Source organism: Talpa occidentalis, unplaced genomic scaffold (genome assembly GCF_014898055.3).
Source record: "Talpa occidentalis isolate TD23 unplaced genomic scaffold, MPIMG_talOcc4v2.1 talOcc4.16, whole genome shotgun sequence".
NCBI lineage: Eukaryota > Metazoa > Chordata > Mammalia > Eulipotyphla > Talpidae > Talpa > Talpa occidentalis.
Genome location: NW_023601653.1, coordinates 9,144,721 through 9,164,119, shown reverse-complemented (window position 1 = coordinate 9,164,119; position 19,399 = coordinate 9,144,721). Strand labels below are relative to the sequence as shown.

Genomic DNA, 19,399 nt, shown 5'->3' with positions numbered 1-19,399 from the left:
AAAAGAAGAAAGATAATGAGTTAACATGTCAATTTTGAGATGTTTATGGAGAAGAGTAGGTGGCGGTGTCCAGATGTGGGCTGGAGTGACGAGTGTGGGGTCATCAGTCAGATAATGGTTGAGGTCACGGGGACCAAGACAAGTAAGTCAGAGCACAGTCTCAGGGCCCTCTTGGTTGTGTGCACATGACAGGCAGGGGTGTTGATACTCAAGGCAATAAAAACAGCCAGTTACCTCAGTTTCATTTGAACATTTATTTTTTAAGTTTTTTTTTTTTTTTGGTCTCAAATGGGAAAATAACATCTTTAGAACAAGGAAAGCAGTATTTATACTTTTCTTTTTTAACTCAAAATATTAACCATTACTTTCTACTGTTAAAAATGAACAGGGCCAAGTTCACTAGAAATGCTACATATTAAAAAAGGGCTTATAAAGCACAAAGGCCACTGTAAAAACCATTCTTTTCACCTGCTCCTCTCTCACCTTCCTGAAGCTAACTTTCAAAGCATCTAATAACATTCACCTAAGTATTTAAGGTGAGCTGCAACATTTCTGACCATGACAGCAGTTAGTTTTGGGAGCGGTTCTAGCTTTGAATTGTTTCAATGATGTGTCATTAGGCAAGCCTAGTCGAGGGAGTCCACAGACACTCCAGGGGTGTCTCATCTCCAGAGAATCTAGCACCTGCTGGAAGCCTGCTTCACACCTTTAAGTGGCTTTGGTGTTCAATGTTAACTTGTATCCTTAACTTACCTGTGCAGAACAGCCACTGGTTCTGTCTGAAGGCCTGAGTAATCCGTAGTTACTGTATTAAGATCCTTAACTTATTTATTGATAACTTTTTAAACTCTATCGTCAAAAATGCTTATGTTACTGAGTGTGTGGTGTGAAGACATGTTATACTATTTTACAACATACGCTTTTCAGAGGAAGTCTTTTCCCCAGCCGTCTAAACATCTTTTCCCCAGCCTCTGCAGATACTCCAACGGGACCTTTGATTATAAATTGAGGGATGTTTTAGGAAAGAAAAGTTTTAGGATGAGTCTCTGAAAACAACCTGGGAGAAAATCAGAAAAGAGTAAAGTAAATCAAATTCAAATCTAATTGTCCTAAGCTACAATGAATTTAGCACAAAATATAAACAACATACTGTAATTTAATTAGCTTTTCCATTTTACTGGCTATTTAAACTCTACCAAGGCCTTAGTAACCTATAATTTCAACATCTTTGTTAAATTTATAGAGCAGTACAGAACATGAATTCTGATTAGGTGGCACAAGACTAGGCAGCCCATCAACACAGAGCAACCGTCAACATCACAGCCGTGGTCGTTTAGTGCTTTCATAACAATTTAATGAGGAATGTAGAGATGTTCAGTATCATGTGAGGGGTCACTGCTGTGACTCCAACAGATACCACTTTGCAGGTAAGTTAAAACCTGCCTTATATTTAGAATAAGAAAGGTGGCAAGTCTATGAAAAATTATTTTCTCTTTTGGGTCCCTAGTCTCACACCTCCACACACATTCCCTCTTCAATCTGTCTTATTATCTATTTCTATCTAAGATCTTGACATGACCATGGTGGTATTCTCTAAGTAAAAGTGGTATTGAGTTTAGCTCACTGCAGGGGAAGTGGGTGGATGGGTGAATGAAGGACAAACTGACAGAGGGAGGGAACAAAGAAAACATTACAAGCTTTTTTAATAGAACATTCTTCATGACACCTCCCAGGATGTAAATAGAGCTTGGTGTGAAGAAGTTCATTTTGATGATTAAAGACTTACATGACTGAGTAAGACTATTTCTTGACTCATCCCCACTCCCTAATAGATCTGCTGAAAATCTGTGGGACAATGAAGGAAGATGCATATGAAACCCCTTTTCACTGGGGGCAATGTGACTCCTGCCAGGTCATTTAGAACACCTGCTCCTGAAAGCAATCACCTCCTGTCAGTCATTTCTGATGCAAAATGCAGCTATAACTGCACGCAAAGGAACCTGTCAAGTCTCTGGAGGCTGATGTTTAAAGAGTGTTTCAGTTCAGTCCACTTCAGCGAGGGTCAGGGGCATCTGTCAGCCTGGGTCAGGGTTCTAGCCTTTGATAACAGCAATTGGTCTCAGTTTAATGGCCTTCTTGCTGATTCCAGCATCGTGGCAGGTGTTCACCACGTCGGTCACGTTCTTGTAGGACTCAGGAGCCTGCAGGGGAGGAGTTAACATTGTAAAAGTCTACTTACAATGGAATCTTTAGAAGCATTAAGCTTCACTTGTAATGAGGTTTTGTTTTTCCTTTCAAGTACTCAAAGAGTAAAAGAGATTTAAGCTCAGTGTTGGTAAGGGGGGTAGTAAAACATTCTCATCTTGTTTTATATTTTTCTGTGTAGTTCTCAAAATTTCCTCAAAGAACATATATACATTTGTATTAACTAGGAAAAGCAGTAAATTTAATTGGACAAAAACACATTCATCAGTATTCCACTAGAAGGAAATAGACCAAACCATCCTGTTAGTGTGACTGTTTTTAGATAGAGTTATTTGCAATTTTGAATTTCTCTACATATTTCTGTAGTTGCTAAAATTCCTGGAATGAACCTGTATTACTTTCACAATAAGGGAGTTATTATTAAATTCACATATATAACACAGACTATGTGTGTGTATATAAATATGTACACATACATATAGACACACATACAATTTAGTTTCTGGCACCCTTCTTCCTTCCCACCACTCTCACCACAGAACAAATCTCACCACATAACCACCCTTCCCCATCATGTTAACATAGGAAGTTTAGGCTTCCAGAAGTGACTCTCACGGGACTGCATAGCCCCTTTCCAGCCCATCTCTCATTCCCTTCCAATTTCTGAAACTTTCCCACGGTAGCCTCTGGAATTCCCTTCCACTGAGTCAAGTGAAAATCCCCTCCAACTTCCCTTTTTGAACAATCCCCTCGTAACTCTACTATCCTGTAACTCTACTATCTAAAAACAGTCACACTAACAGGATGGTATGGTGTATTTCCTTCTAGTGGGATATTGGTGAATATGTTTTGTCCAATTACATTTACTGCTTTTCCTAGTTAATACAAATGGATATATGTTCTTGCTGAAACATGGATTTTCTCTGAGTATATTACTGCTGCTCCCAACTTTCTGAAGTGGCAGCTGCTGCCTCTCCTAAACTGGGTCATGCCAGTAGGCCCAGACATGACACACATACCTTTGTCCTCTAGACCACTCTCCCCCCTTACTCCTAGTTATGAATCTCTCAGTCATCACTTATACCACCTATTACCTCTTCCTGAGCAATTATCTGCTAGAGTTTGAATCAATCCCCATCATTACTTGATGACTTCTACCTTCTGGGCACTGTCACTCTCTCTGCCAAAAGTGTGAATGATTTCAATACCCAGGAAGTGAACGTCTTCAGTCCTCAGCTTCTTGGTGCTTGATTTCTACTCCTCCATTGCTAACTGCAGTCTTTCACTCCTGTAACTTGTCGCTGCCAGTAATTATAACTCTTCCATTATCTCAGTTTTTAACCACCCCTGGCCAATAAACAGAGTGTGGATTTCTAGCTCCCCACCCTCATGTTCCATCTCCAATAATCCTTTAAGCACGTAAGACTTACATTCCTTTCCAACACCCTCAACAACCTTGCTTTTCTTTTACTGTATACTTGTAACCATGAGTGAAAGTAAAAAAAAAATTCTGGGGCCTCCCCTGGTGGCACAGTGGTTGAGCCCTGGGCTGCAAGGCTGCCTGCAGCCTCTGCAGCGCCGGTTCGTTCCCCGGCCACCTGTGAGGGTCCCACAAAACAAAACAAAACAAACAAACAAACAAAATTCTGTAAATAAAACATAAAACACAATTTTTGTTAATAAACCAAAAATTGCTGTTTCAGTGCACTGGCCTACATTAAACAGTTTTATGCTGAATATTTATCAGTTTCACTTACCTCTTCCATAACCAGTTTGGGTGAGGCAACACGAATTGCAATGCCCATATCTGCCAATTTGTCTAACACATCCTGGAAATCTAAATTACGTCGAGACTTGGCTCGGGACAATGCACGGCCCTAGAATAGAAAGGAATAAACTTCACTTTATGAATTCTGAGCTCAAATTATGTCCAATCCCAGCTAGCAGTCAAACCCTTAGGACAAAAACAAACAAAACCTTAAGGATGATATGTTTCTTTTTTTTTTTTTTTTTTTTTTTTTTTTTTTTTTATTATAGAGGCATGCTTTATTTATTTGTTTGCTGGTTTCTTTGTTTGTTTTGTTTATACATGCACTGGGTACAGTCAGAAGCGCGGGAGGGCGAGAGAATTCACCAGAGCCAGAGCGGGGAGCAGAGCAGGCAGAAGGACCGAAGTACACTGCTGAGGGGAGCAGCGGGCGGCAGGAGAGGTCTGCGCGCCATGTGGGACCCTCCTCCGGTGGCCGGGGAGCAGCCGGGGATCGAACCAGCGCCGCAGAGGCCGCGCGCAGCTTCGCAACCCAGCGCTCAACCGCTGCGCCACCGGGGAGGCCCAAGGATGATATGTTTCTTGATTTCTAAAAACTAAAAGAAGTTACAAACAAGCATTTTCTATTTTATCAACCTTACTATACGCCTGTTGCTATAAGCCTCATTCTACCCTTCTGGAAAAAACTTAAAGTATTCTTTAAAGATTTAATTTTATGTTTCTAATTACTGTTACTATCCATTCAATATATTAATTTTTAATTGTAAACAGTATGTATGTCAACACAAAAACCTTGTGCTCCTGTGATTTAAAACAGTCTGTCAACCTTAGCACTATGACATGTTGGACCAATTCTGTGCATGAAGATGTTTAACAGCATCCCTGGCCACCACTTAGTAGATGTCAGTAACGACCACCTGCTGTGAAAATAAACACATGCCAGTGTGGGGAGGGAGCTGTCACCTTGGTTATTGGAACACTGCAATGTCCATTTCTTTATGTACTGCCTATGGTTGTTTTTGCGCTATAATGGCACAAGTTGAAGAGATGCTATAGAAACCATACGGACCAAAACAGATAAAGTATTTATTGTCTGGAGTCTACAGAAAATTTTACCAACCCTTGGCCTAGGAGAGGCAATATGATGAAGTGGGTGTGCGGTCTATGCACACCTGCTGATGAGGCATATCCCCCAAATCTTGAGCTGACCCGCTCAGTCAGAAGCAAATTATGCAAATAACCAGTTACAATTAATTGCTGAGATAAACTGTGATGTAAATTTGCATCAGTTAAAGCTGTAGCAGTTATGCTAGTATGACTAATTTTGTCTGGATTTTCTGTACATGCAGAGGTGAAGAACAGTCCCTTACTCTGTAACAATGGAGGGTCACACTGAGATACCAGTGACCTCACTTAGTTCACTAAACAGTTTATGTTATGGGGATAAATTCAGGTAGAAGACAGATCCAAACCTCACCTTTGTTGACGCTCATTAGGTACATTTTGACAGGTACATTTGATTGGTATACACCTGTCAAAATGTAAAACAAGCAGAAAAGAGCATTTCTAAGTTTGTTTGTTTTCCTTACCGCTCCATGACAGGTTGTTCCAAAAGTCTCAGTCATGCCCTGTTCAGTGCCGGTAAGAACGTAACTACAGGTTCCCATGGTGCCACCAATCAGCACTGGCTGGCCTGTGAGCTGAGGACGCATACAAATCATACATGTTAACAAATCAGGAAAGCATGAGTCTTTTATGCTCGAGACTGAAATTTCCCCATCCACTGGATGGAGAATTGTGGGAATAACTAGAACACTAAACACACTGCTCTCACAACTACATTAAGAAATTATTTGGTTTCTTTGGTAATTGGGAGGAGAGGGAAGAGGAACGGGAAACGGGAAAGCTGGCTCAAACAGGTAATGGAAGAGCAAAGCAAAACGGCAAGGTGCAGGGAAGTCCACTAGAAGACTATCCTGAGCAAAGCAGCTGCTCTGGCCAGGCTTCCGTGCTCTTCTGTGAAATGGGGGCAGGCTAAGGAGGGTCTTTGTAACTCTCACAGCCAGACGCTAAAAGGATAAAAGGCACAAAACAGACTGAGTTTAATCCTAATTCTTTTTTCAATCACTCCAAGGCCATAAAAAGACCATCTTTACTCATTTTAACGGAGTAAAATACTCTTCAGACAGCACTTTTTAGACAGCACACTGTACGCACGAACAGTGGGGGGATGAGTCACTGCTTCAGAGAAGAGTGGAAATAATTGTTCTCAAGATAACAGATCATCTTCTTTAACAACTGCTGCTTTTCTGTTTAACTTCATCCATATTTAGAACTCTTAACCAGGCCCCCGCTGCCTAACATCACGAATGATTTAATACGTACTTGGTAATCAACGGCAATGAGCGGGTGGTGAGGAGGGAAAGCGCGGGTGGACCCCTTGCGGTGTACCAGCAGCGTCCGTTCCTTTCCATCTACCACATGCTGTTCCACTTTGGCAATATTGTGAGAAACATCATAGATCACATGTAGGTCCAAGTCGTCAGGGGTTGTGTTGAAGACCTTGGCGAAAGCCTAAGAGGAAAGCCTAAGTTACAGGCAGTCAGACCAGCTCTCCAGAACCTATCCTGTGGAATTCAGTTAGTCTGTTCCTTACGGGAGTGAGGAGGTAAGAGTTCAAAAATTAATCTTCATGAAAAGGACAAAAACATTTTAGACCACAGAGCAAAGTCTATTCCATCAATTCCAAATGATCGGGTACTCTTGCTCCCTACCCTTCAGAACTGCTTTTTCCTCAGCCTCCTGAATCTAAGCAGATGGTATGTCTATCTCTTCTGCTATGAAAGGGACATTTTAGGAATAATTCTGCCTTCTCTTCTTCCTGTGTTCCCCATGCCTGATACCCTGCTGATTTAGTTTAAGGAGATACCAAAGGTGTGGACACTTATCACAATTTTTGTATTTATTACAAAAATTTCTCAAATTTCTATAGATTTTGATTTGAATAGACTCTATTTTAAAGTGTCAACATCACTGTAAATATAACTCAGAACAGAAAAGCAACTCTGAGTGCACCTGACGGGTTAAGAAGGTCATGGAAGAGCGGTTGACCCAGGCGTAGTTCCCAGCAGCTGCCATTCCCTTGAGATAGTCCTGACCCTCGGGGGACGCAATTCGTGCACAAGCCAGCTGGCGGTCATTGACAATAATCTTGTCTCTCTTCATGGCCTTTTCCATAGCAACCAGTGCATCTGGAATAAGAGGGCAACAAGTTCAACTAGTCAGAGTCCAGCGTTACTGACTAAAGATAGCCTACACTCAAACCCACTCCATAACAAACAAGTAAAATACAACTTTCCCTTAAAAAGTGTTTCAGTCCATCTATTTGCTTGGTCAAGATATACTTATTGAGACTCTTCTGCCATCAGAGGCCCTATTCTCATTATTTTCTGATGAAGAATTGAAGGCCCAGTGAAGTAATTTAATTTATTCAAAATCATACTTGTTGGTTAGGAGAACCAGGGTAAAACTCATGCAGTGTAGTTCCAAAACTTCCTCTCTTCAATCTCTATATGGCTTCCCATCAACATAATGTTTTAGCATATTTTATGTAACATGTTCATAGCAAGTCAAAAATCAGGAGCATGACCTCCCCAGTGGCGCAGCAGGTTGAGCACCATGCTGTGAAGCTGTCAGCAGCCTCTGCAGCGTGGGTTCGATTCCCAGCCGGCCAGGGAGAAACCACATGGTGCAACAGACCCCTCCTGCCTCACCCACTGCTCCCATCAGCAGTGTCTTTGGTCTGTCTGCCTGTTCTGCTCCCAGCTCTGTCTCTGATGAATTCTCTCACCCTCCTGTGCCTCTCACTGTACCCCAGTTCTTGTATAAATAAATCTTTAAAAAAAAAAATAAATTTCCACTCTTTAGAAAAACAAAACAAAACAAAACATCAGGAGCAGAAAATACCTGTGGCTACTTGGTGGCCCAATCCTCTGCTTCCGCTGTGGATCATCACACACACCTGTCCCTTATGATCGATGCCCATTTTCTTAGCAGCGTACTCATTGAAAATCTCATCCACAACCTGGATTTCTGCATAGTGGTTGCCTGCTCCCAGGGTTCCCAACTACAGGAAAAAAACATAAGAATAGATGACAAAACTGAGTACAATTTCTGCACTGGCAAAATGCAGCTCTCCTGAAGGTCCCTCTCTTTTTCTTTCTCCTTTTCCCAATAAACCTGTTCTTTTAGAATGTTAAAAAAAATTGATAAAACAGCCTCTACTTTGGTTTAAAAAGCAGAGAGGCAAAATCAACAACAGAATAACCACACGTTTTATGTAACAAAATAATTTTTCTAAGCCTTAGAAATTTAAAACAATACTCCACACAACAAAAATAAAGCAGCTCCTGATGTTTACTGTATCATCTGCTTGAGGTACACCCATTTGGAAAGCCTCAATACACCAAAAATTCAGACTACTAAATGGCTTGTAGGGCATTAAGTATCATGAAGAGTAGTTAACTCTTAGGATGAACCCTGGGGAATGCTGACTCTTATACAGGGTTCAAGATCAAATGATTGTTAAAACATCTGTGAATTCACTGACACCCAACATTACCATCACTGAAAGAATATATTCCATAACTGTAGTGAACAGACGATCTAGGAAACCAGACAGCTGCAGTGCTGGAAGAGTCTTCAGATTTCACCTATTTTTAACAATCCCAATTTCCAATTGAAAAAATGAGACTCAGGTAGGCAAGAGACTTCCCCAAGGTCAGAATGAGTTAGTGACAAAGCTATCACAATTAGCTGTAAATTTCAAACATCTCATTTATCTTTTTCTCATAAGCATCATGACCTGCAAGGTCTTTCTTTCATCTTAGATGCCAAAAAACAAGGTCTTTCTTTCATCTTAGATGCCAAAAAACATTCAGCCAAGTATGAAATTGTTAAGTATGCACACATGTAATTTTAAACCTATAACCCTATCTGATTTTTCTCCCATCCACTTTAAATTCATGATAGGTTGTTCCATTTTATGAATATCTGAAAATTCGTAAGTTTTTAAATAAAAGATTTATTTATTTATTTATGTATGTATACAAGAGCTGGGGTACAGGCCAGAGGTGTGGGTGGTGAGAGGATTCACCAGAGACAGAGTAGGGAACAGAACAGGCAGACTGACTGAAATACACAGCTGAGGAGAGCAATGGGAGAGACAGGAGAGGTGTGCTGCGCCATGTGGGTTAGCCCCCTGGCTGGCTGGGGATCAAACCTGTGCTGCGAGGCTGAGGACAGCTTCACAGTGCTGTGCTTAACCCCTTGTGCCACCAGGGAGGCCCCGAGAGTTTTTTAAAAGAATAAGGACATATATAAAATTAATTCATTCTTTTCAGTACACTGTGAAAAAAAAGGGGATATGTTACAGAAAGATAAACTTTTTTTACCCCAACAAAAATTAAACATGCAAAGAATGAACAGGTTGCCTCTCCAGAAGGAACATTACCTGAGGAAGGCCTCTTTTCTTAGCCCTTGCAGAGACCTTATTGGGGTCAGCTTGCAGCATCCTTCCATATTCTTCACAATGTTCCTTGTCTTCAGCCCATGCATAGCCTTCTCTTAAGGACCAGTCTACACCCATCTCCAAGGCCTCCTCTAAGTCCCTGAGTGAGTGATAAGTAAGTGCTAGTCATTTTACAGCCACGGAAGACCACAAAGGTGGACATCTCAAAAGGGAGGAGGGAAAGTATCACAATTTTAACTATCTCCTGTGTCTCAGGCACTGTGTTAGACACACAGTTCATGCTCACAGCAACTCTAACTTTTTGAAGAAAGCAGTTTCATAATTAAGCACAACATAAATTGTTAACACCATATTTCAGATGATTACAGTTTATCATAATATTTATACAGCCCATTGGAATTTCCAAATCTTACCTCCATTTGATTTGCCTAATACTAAATTCTATGAGGTGGTGATTAAGCAGCTAAAGAAAATTTATAAACACAACCAGATATCGCTATCCACAACCAACTTTCCCACAGCTACCCACCTTCATTAATAATTTGTTAAAACATTTACGAACAGTAAATAAAGCTGCACATATGTCCTCAGGCAATACATGTTAAATTTTAAAGTCTATTCCCACTTTCACAAAAGTACATTGCGGCTTTACTGCACCTGCACTATGAAGCTGAGAAGCATACTTTAAATCCTTAGGAGGAAAAATGTTTTGATCATCCTTTAAGATCCAGTCCTCTTCCAAACCACTAACTGGAGAGATCACAGTGTTCAGTGTTCCCTCCCACTACAGTCTGTTTCAAACATGATTCATTAAGGCAAAATTCCTATCTATAATATTTGAAAAGGTATATAGCAATTTATTTCTATGTTCCATATACTTGTTATTTACCTAGACTTTTCAAAGTGGGGCTGCATGTTAAGGAACATATGAAATCACAGACTAAATATTTCCCAAGATACCGCTGTCACTGATTTTACTCCAATCTTTTTTTTTTGGAGGGGAATTGTGTAGCTAAAAACATTTCAATATTAATGCACGTACATATTTGAATAGAATACAAAAATTTGCATGAATTTTAAAGTTATAAAAGAAAATGTTAAGGAAATATAACCTGTTAAGCGCACAATTTTGCAAAGTTTAAGGTGCATGGTTTTACCTAAGTTATGACACAGTCCAGTCAATGCTATCTACGAGGCAGTTATGCTGCTGCCTCATTTACTTCTCCACTTTAAAAATATCTAACACTGTGCTGAAGCATACCGTCAGTGCTATCACTCAAAAAGGTGGTTATAGATATAAGCCAAGTGACAAAACAGCACTGAGGTCCAGTATACAGCCTTTGAAGCCAAAGGACCCTTGGCTTGAATGTTGGCTTCAGTTACAAGCTCAGTTACTATTAACTTTCTAAACCTCAGTTTCTTTTCTTGAAAATTAGGGTTAGTATTAGGGACTAATCTAGATGAAATATATGACATATATACCATGACACAGTGCCATACACACACGAAATGCTCAATACATATTCTATCCCCTGGAAGCTTGTGCTCTTACTTGGCATTCATTGGGATGACACCCTTTGATCCCACTCCAACAGGGATGTGGTCAAACATAGCTTGGGCTAGTTGCTCCTTCACAGGCTGGACATCACTTTCATCTAAGTTGGTTCTTAGCAAGCGGACACCACAGTTGATGTCAAATCCTACGCCACCTATAACATACAGAAAAGTTAATCAAGTATTAGCAAAACCAGGTAGTTGGGCTTCCCACCATTATCACAGGATTAAAATGATAGCCACTCATTTAAAGATAAGTTTTAAAGTAGTTAACCAAGTTGTTCTCTGGCTACAAGCTGGTGACACATTTTGAAACAATTTAAAGTAACATACAAACTGATAGTACTTTGTGGACCAGGGAGGTAGTGTATGAACAAGTAACTTCTAGTCTAGAGATTAAAATGTGAATTAAAATGTCCCCTCTTTTTTTCTTGACCACTCTTGTACAGGGGTTATGAATTCTATTCATTCTCAAAAAACCAACTTTACCCTTTGTTGATCCTTTTTATTTTGCTCTTAATTATTTCTATCTTTACACTTTCTTCATCCGTAAGTTGTGCATTTAGGGTGTGTACACACACTCTCTATGTATACATGTATAGCACTAATAGTAACCCACAAAGACCAAAGTGTTTATTAATGTTAAAATTATCTTATAGGTTCCATTATGGATTTTTTTTTGACCAATGGGTTATTTAAAAGCATAGGGCTTAATTTATAAATACATGTTTTTTCTCAGTTGTTCTTGTTATGCTCAGCATAGGATTGGTCCCCCCCCACAAAATCTGCTTCTGTTTGCCACTGCCAGAGGCAGAACTCTACAAGATATAATTTAAACTTTACTTTTTCCCCTCCCAGACCCCAGAAATAAAGTTGTGATTTCTGGTGTGAAATACTTTCAGTGAAAGCATACCCCAGAAGAAAAGACATAAAGAATTGGAGGTGAATAATAATGAATAATGACAACGAAGACAAAAAAAACTTCTCAAGTATTTCCTAGCACTTATACACACATATTTCCTGTATGTTCCTAGCATTGTTTTAAGTATTTTACACAGATTACCTCATTTAGGCCCACAATAATGCTCGGTGATAACATTAGCCTCAATGTGCTCAGGAGGTCATTAGGATGCAAAGAAGGTAACTTGACAGAGAAGTGTTTCAGTTTGTTTTGTTGTCAGTGTGCATGTGTGTGTGGCTTAGTACTTTATTTTTAAAAATATTTATTTATGCATATTCATGCATATAAGAGCTGTGGTGTAGGCCAGAGGTATGGGGATGGGGGGTGGGGTGGGGTGGGGTGTGTGTGTATATTCAACAGAGACAGAATGGGGAGCAGTACAGGCAGACTGACTGAAATACACTGCTGAGGGGAGCAGCAGGTGAGACAGGAGAGGTCTGCTGTGCCACGTGGGTCACCTCCCTGGCCCAGGATAGAACTTGTGCTGCAGTGGCTGAGGATAGCTTCATGGTGCTATGACTTAACCCCTTGTGCCACCAGGGAGGCCCCTGTAGTCAGTGTTTGATTAGTGTCTAGTATATAGTAGGAGTCCAAAGTGTCAATTGTTTTATTTGGCATAAATGCTTTCCTTGAATTAAAATGTGAAATATTAAATTTAATATTAAAATATAGTATTTAATACTAATATAATATAACATTAATATACTTAATATTAATATTTAATATTAAATATTTTAATAGCCTCTGAGTGTCCACAGTGAATTCTCCCCCTAAACGAGAGGAAAAGAGATGGCAGTATATAAGACTGAGAGATGCATACACAATAAGTACTCATTCTCTATTTCAGAAAGGCAGTGACTCAGAAGCTACACATCTGATGGCAGGTGAGCAGTGACCTTACCTGGGGACACCACTGCTTCAGGGTCATTCATATCAAAGGCTGCCATATTCCCAATAGCAAACCCATAACCTGAATGGACATCAGGAAGTCCAATAGATTTCTGAAAGAGAATTAAATAGTAAAATCAGCTTTTAACCCTGGCACTCAAGTTGTGTGATGGACTTGGTTACTGATCCTCAAGTAAGCTATGGGCTGAAGACTGTCCCTCATCAAGATTTTAGTTTCATGGGCAATTCTCCCTGCCGGGGTCTGTGATTATGCAGGTGTCTCTCTTTTTTCCTTTCTCCTTTTCCTGATAAATATGTCCTTTTAAAATGTCAAAAAAAAATTTAGTTTCATAGGATTTTCTGCTAGTGGAAATTAGGAATTTTCTGTTAGCGCCTAGTGATAAAATTAGATATTGCAAGAAAAAAAAGCCTTATAGAGTATGACCATTAACTAAGGAAACCTAAAACGAAGTCTCGGTCTGACAAGATATAGGACGACCACATACTAATTTTAATGTATTATTACATTTTAAAGATGATCTCTACAGATACCGACAATTTGTGGCTAAGCCAGATTAAGAAAGAAATATCCAATTTCGACAGGCCTTTGGCATTTATGTAACCACAGACAAATGTAATCCACTTGATAGTATGAGTACTCTATACTTTCTACATCTGGGGTCTAGAAAAGGATCCTGAGTGTGGAAAAATGCAGGTGAAATATGTAAGGATGAATGAAGACACCTAGATTCTTAGGATTTCCTTAAATGCACAAACCATGTCTTTTCACCCTCCGCCAGTGCCTGGCAGAGTACCTGGCAAAAGACCTCAAAAAAATGTTGAATGGATTCATCTTAACATCTACCACTGACGGTGGACTGTGGTGGGGCCACCCAGTACTATCAGCACTGTTCTCCTGTTACCACTACCCTCCACTTCCCGTCACATCCAGACAGGTATGCTGCCCTCCCTCCCTCCTCCTCAGTCCTAACCTTTAAACTTCTTGTCACTCCTCCAATCACTCTCACGAATGGAGCCAAGTGAAAGCTATCACGGCAACAGCTCACTAACAATGATGTACCATGACAAAGAAATTGGGAAATAAAAAAAACTACTTCAAAGGTTCTTGAAAGCTTACAGATTCCAGTCAGAGACAACCAGAGACTAAAATGTTACCTTAGTGCAACAGTTTCTTTAAGTCCCATGGCTGTTTCTAGATGTCGAAAGGTTGTCTAAATGCACCACTATCACTCAGGCATGGCTATTCATCCACACAACAAACTTTAGATTCTAGGAAATGAATGATTAAAGCTCTGGACATGGACTCACATGAACAATCCCAGGAAGAGCTGCCACATTGCCAATCTGTTTCATGGCTGGCAGGAAGCCACCAACACCTGAAGACAAAAATTCCATATTAGAAAAGAGGGCACATTCAATGTTCATGGTTAAGTATGTTCACATTTCTGGATTGCATTAAAGAAAGGGATAGTAGTTAGGATGGCTAAAACAAAACAGCACACAAGGATGTTTGAGAAAGACGCGGGAAGGGAGTTTCTTCAAGAGGGCAGCACATGCACTAAACGGTGTGGGCAATCAGACCAGTGACTAATGTGCTGCCAGTGTTCTGGGCACCCCATGAGAAGGAAGCCTGCAAATATCACACTGGGAGCTATAAAACATAACCATTAAACGCTATGTCGCCAATATAAAGTATGCATTCTTTCAGTTCATGTTACTTATCAAATACATCAACTGTGGATTTACTCTAAGTGACAGAGAAGAGCAATATAAAAGAGCAGGGAAATCACTGGAATGAGAACCAAAGGCAATGGAGTTTAATCCCAGTTCTGTCACTTGGTTGCTGTGTTATTTTAGACAAATCAGCAAACCCTAGAAGGGAGGGGGTGGTATTTAGTTTGTTGACATAAACAACAGCAGGGTTAAAACCAGTTACCTATTCCACCATTATTGTTGGGGAGCAGTATGTTTAGCTCTAGATCTTAGTGTAGTCCGGATAGGTGGATTAAGTAATTTTATAGATGAGTTAACTGAAGTTTAGTGAATCTCATCAGTGTCCTGGTTAAAAATACTGATTTTTGGGATCAGACACTCCTGAATCTGAATTGTGACTTTGTCAATAAGATGTTATGTAAATTTGGACAAATTAAAATTACTTAACTTCATTGAATCTCGACTTACTAATCTATAAAATGGAGATATCTTCCTTTTAGAGCTACTCTAAGAATTACATGAGATAATCTATGCAAAGTACCTGGTAAAGTGCCCGGCAATGTAAGTGCACAATAAATGGTAGTTCTTGTTATCATCAGTCAAGGTTAGCTGCAACACCAACCAGGACAACCTAGCTCCAAATGGCTTCTACACAGCTAGGAGGCTAGCAATGTGATCACAAATAACAGTTTTTTGGTCTCATTTCAAGTCCTGGTCATTCTTTAACAATATTTTTGTATTTTAAAACCAATTATTTGAATTATCATTTTCTTTGGGGGGAGAGGGAAAACACCACTTGAACTACTCATAGAACTCTGATGTACTTACCACCACCTCGACAGGCATTCCTTAGTTCCTCAAACATTAATTTTTCCAGAGCATCATTCACATAGAAAACTCCTTCAACCTGGTACCAAGGAAAAGGAAAAACTGTCTGAGCACATGTACATGATGCATAGAAACTGGATAGAATATAAATGCTGCATGCAACATTTATTTTGCTTTAGGTTTTTTTTAAATAAAAAGCTTTCATATTACTTTAAACAAGCAGGAAACTTCCTATCAAAAACTGTAAGATGTTCCCATCTTTACATCTTAAAAATGTATTCTGCAATGTCTGCAAATTATCTTGTTTATTCTATCCTCAAAGCCACATTTAATTCTTAAGCATTCAACAGCTTTATTTTTTGTGTGTGAAGTCTTCCAACTATGATCTCACTAAGGTCAAAGGTCTCAGAACTCTTGTGCTTCTAAAGTATTAACGGGTTTAAAAATACAGACCAATCAAAGACTCATTCTAAACATAAACATGTATTCACCTGACCTTTGTACTTTTTCTGTGCTTAAGACAACAGCACATTACATTTTATTGTGCCCTATGATGACTTACAAATGTATGCATAGGTAAACAATGAGTAAAAAAATTAACATCAATCTATGCAGCTATATGTTCAGTTCTGTAATTCACATAATTTTAAGAGGATAACAAAATTTGATGATAAAGGTACACAGAAGGCAGTGGAAGATATAATTATGTAACACCAAAGGTCAGAACATTTTTATCACAGATCAAATATTATGGAGCTGCCCAGTAATGGAGAAGCAAAGATTTAACACTTAATTGACGGGACAAGTAAATTTCCCTTTTCCCAGCCAGATGACTTCTGAATCTTACCACTGCATGAATAATATGCAGTGTTACCCTGTGATGGAAAATGTCTCCAGTAACGGATCATTTAACTGACCAAACATTTACAAGGAACTCATTATATGTCAGGTACTATATTGGGGACCAGGGAGACACAAAAACAATTTGAATTTCTGCTTGAGAAGCACCCAGTTTAGGAAGCAGTCAAGGCAAGAAAATGAAGAGTGAGCTGAACCAGCGCCATCACAGAAGCACACAGAGCTAAGGCAGAACCTGGTGAAAGCGGCAGTAACAGTCCAGGCAGCTGGGGGAAGCCTAACAGTTTGTTCATTTTTGCACTGGCTCCTGACAATAGACATCCCTGGGCACCAGCACATTTAGGAGTTGAGCAGAAAGGTAGCATAAAGACGAGTGGGCAATGCTTTCAGGAAACAAGGATAAATTTTTAGCGCAGCCCAGGGAGTTTAAGGAGGAATGGAGGCTAAGTGAGATACTATTATTAAAAGTGTGAAATTCGGGCCTCCCTGGTGGCGCAGGAGATTGAGCAAAGCGCTGTGGGGCTGTCTGCAGCCTCTGTAGTGCTGGTTCGATCCCGGCCTGCCGCAGAGATGCCCACATGGCGCAGCAGACTGCTGTCTCACCCGCTGCTCCCCTCAGCAGTGTATTTCAGTCTGTCTGTCAGTTCTGTTCCCCACTTTGTCTCTGGTGAATCCTCTCACCCTCCCTTGCATCTGGCCTATACCCCGGTTCTTGTATAAATAAATCTTAAAAAAAAAAAAAAAGTGTGAAATTCTACTCTCATGAGACTGGGAACACAGTTCAAACCTGGCATCGAAGGCAATAACAACTTTGGGAGCAAGATAACCAGATTTCAACTCTGTGCCCAAGGGAGCGCTGGTAGTAACAGGCATCGCATCCCCTCATCATGACCATGGCAATGTGTTTTTTAAAGTTTCTACTTCATTTAGGGAACCAGATCACAGACACTGAAACTTGTCAAATGGAAAAGATCAAAAAGGACTCTTAGGACTATGGGTTTTTTCTTTTCAGGGCCTAACTGCATTGGTGGTAGGGGACACTCAGTAAATTCTGATACTGAATAAATGGTGCAGTGGGTAGGGTAGTTTTATCAAGTCACAGGATTCCAAGCCTTCAGTACATCTGCATGGCAGTTAGAGGGATTTAAAGGCCATTTATTACCACGTGCACCAAGACCTCATAAACACCCTCTTTTTTCACTTAACGGGAGAGAATGAGCAGAGATAGCATAGAGCCAGAGAGCGCCAGGGAGCCCAGGCTTTCAGACTCTCGGCACTGGTACCCGGTCGCCTTCAAGAATACATCGTCATGTCAGAGGAGAGAGAAGTGAACTGGACATGGAGTCCTGGCTGGGCTGTATGCTGCCCTCCTGGGCAGAGGGAGCTGTACCGCCAAGGTCCTCCAGGTCCTTGTGCGGAGCAAACAGGAAAAACAACCCCTGCCAGGGTCTCCCTGGTGGCGCAAGCGGTTGAGCGCAGCGCTGTGAAGCTGGCCGCAGCCTCTGCAGTGCGGGTTCGATTCCCGGCTGGCCAGAGAGATACCCACACGGTGCAGCAGACCTCTCCTGTCTCGCCCGCTGCTCCCCGCAGTGTCTTGGGTCTGTCTGCCTGTCCTGCTCCCCACTGTCTCTGGTGAGTCCTCTCACCCTCCCTTGCCTGCGGCCTGTATCCCAGTTCTTGTATAAATAAATACAATCTTAAAAAAAAAAAAAAGGGCTTCACTGGTGGCCAAGGTGTTAAAAAGCAACCTGTGAAGCTATCAGCAAGAGTTTGATCCCCAACAGGGGAGATACCCACATGGCTTGGCAGACCTCTCCTGTCTCGCCCGCTGCTCCCCTCAGCAGTGCATTTCAGTAGATTCAGTAGATTCAGCTCCCCACTCTCTCTCTGGTGAATCCTCTCACCCTCCCGCATCTCTGGCCTGTACCCCGGTCATTGTATAAATAATAAAATCTTAAAAACCCCCCAAAAACCCCTGCCACATTTTTTCCACGTGAGGGGCACGATCGTTTCATGTTAAACCAATACGGTGCAGAGAACACAGGTCTGTGACCGTCACACACATGACCCGTGTGGCTCGGAGACTGAGGCCGGCCGCACCCGCTCGCCCCGGGGCTGCCGGTGCCACCTCGCGGGGGGCAGGGCCGGCGTGGAGGACGCTCGGCCACCGCCACTTTCACCGACTCCGCCTTCTGGCCCCAAGAGGAGGCGCGGCCCGCACCCGCCCCGCAGCCGCGGACACCCAGAGTGGGGTGTGGAAGGGGCGCCCCGCGGGGGGCGAGTGGGGGGTGACGGGGGGTGATGGGGCGGGGGGCGCCGCGCGCCGCAGCCGGGGAGGCCCCGCCACCCGGTCCTGCTCCCTCGCCTCACCTGCATGTTGGGGACGAAGCCCTTCTTGATTCTCCAGCAGTTTTTATTGATCTTTTCCAAGAACTGCAGCTCGTCATTGTAGTTGCGACTCATGGCTGCGCCCACCGTGAGAAAAACCCTAGGCCAGGCTTCGCCGACCGGCCGCCACGCACGCCCGCGGCTCCCACCGGCGCCTTCCGGGGTCAGCGCGCAGGCGCAGCGGCGCCACGGCCGGGCGCGACGGCAAGCGCCGAGGCTCAAACTCAGCCCAGGAAGCGCGTTTCTCTCGCTGAGGTAGACTGCCCTCTAGTGTGCGCCTTTTCGGAATTCGCAGGTCGTTCTCGTCCAGGCTACAGGGACGTTACACCTGGTCATTTTCAGTCAAAACCCACGGAAACCGGGTCAACTTCGAATGCTCTAATAAATATAAATGCTCAGAGATCACATCCACAGTGGGAAGGGGAAGAGGAAACGATGAAATTAATACAACTGAAAATTTGTAATGGTTGAGAAAGAATTCTTGGATACACATCAAAGAACTTTTCTGTCAGAGAAGAGCAGTCCCAAGAATGAAACATAACGGTTTATCATTTATTTCAACAAACACTTTTGGGAGCACTGACTATGGCCAGTGTTCTGATGAGGAGGAAATCTCAGTCCCTGTGGGTAGCCAGGACTACTCTGGGATCGTGCATTTATATGTGGTGTCTCTTGTTCATAATAA

At 41.7% G+C, this 19,399-nt stretch overlaps 1 protein-coding gene across 1 annotated transcript; it reads right to left on the bottom strand.

Annotated features, from left to right (window-relative positions):
- Positions 1–227: 227 nt before the first annotated feature.
- Positions 228–18,878, bottom strand: RTCB (RNA 2',3'-cyclic phosphate and 5'-OH ligase). Its single transcript, XM_037513678.2, has 12 exons — positions 18,697–18,878; positions 15,469–15,547; positions 14,236–14,303; positions 12,920–13,019; positions 11,056–11,212; positions 9,486–9,642; positions 7,940–8,099; positions 7,049–7,224; positions 6,359–6,547; positions 5,563–5,673; positions 3,963–4,082; positions 228–2,201 (listed from the first exon to the last, which is right to left on the bottom strand). Exons 1-12 carry the CDS (start codon positions 18,787–18,789, stop codon positions 2,094–2,096), a joined length of 1,518 nt encoding a protein of 505 aa, XP_037369575.1. The 5' UTR covers positions 18,790–18,878; the 3' UTR covers positions 228–2,093.
- Positions 18,879–19,399: the final 521 nt, after the last annotated feature.

What these genes read in the sequence shown, in the direction of transcription:
- RTCB (XM_037513678.2), bottom strand. Translation starts at nt 18,789, where the DNA reads ATGAGTCGCAACTACAATGACGAGCTGCAGTTCTTGGAAAAGATCAAT. An exon ending in GGGCCACCAAGTAGCCACAG is followed by an intron (nt 7,225 to 7,939) that starts GTATTTTCTGCT and finishes CTCTTATTCCAG; the next exon opens with ATGCACTGGTTGCTATGGAA. An exon ending in TCATTGCCGTTGATTACCAA is followed by an intron (nt 5,674 to 6,358) that starts GTACGTATTAAA and finishes ATGCGTCCTCAG; the next exon opens with CTCACAGGCCAGCCAGTGCT.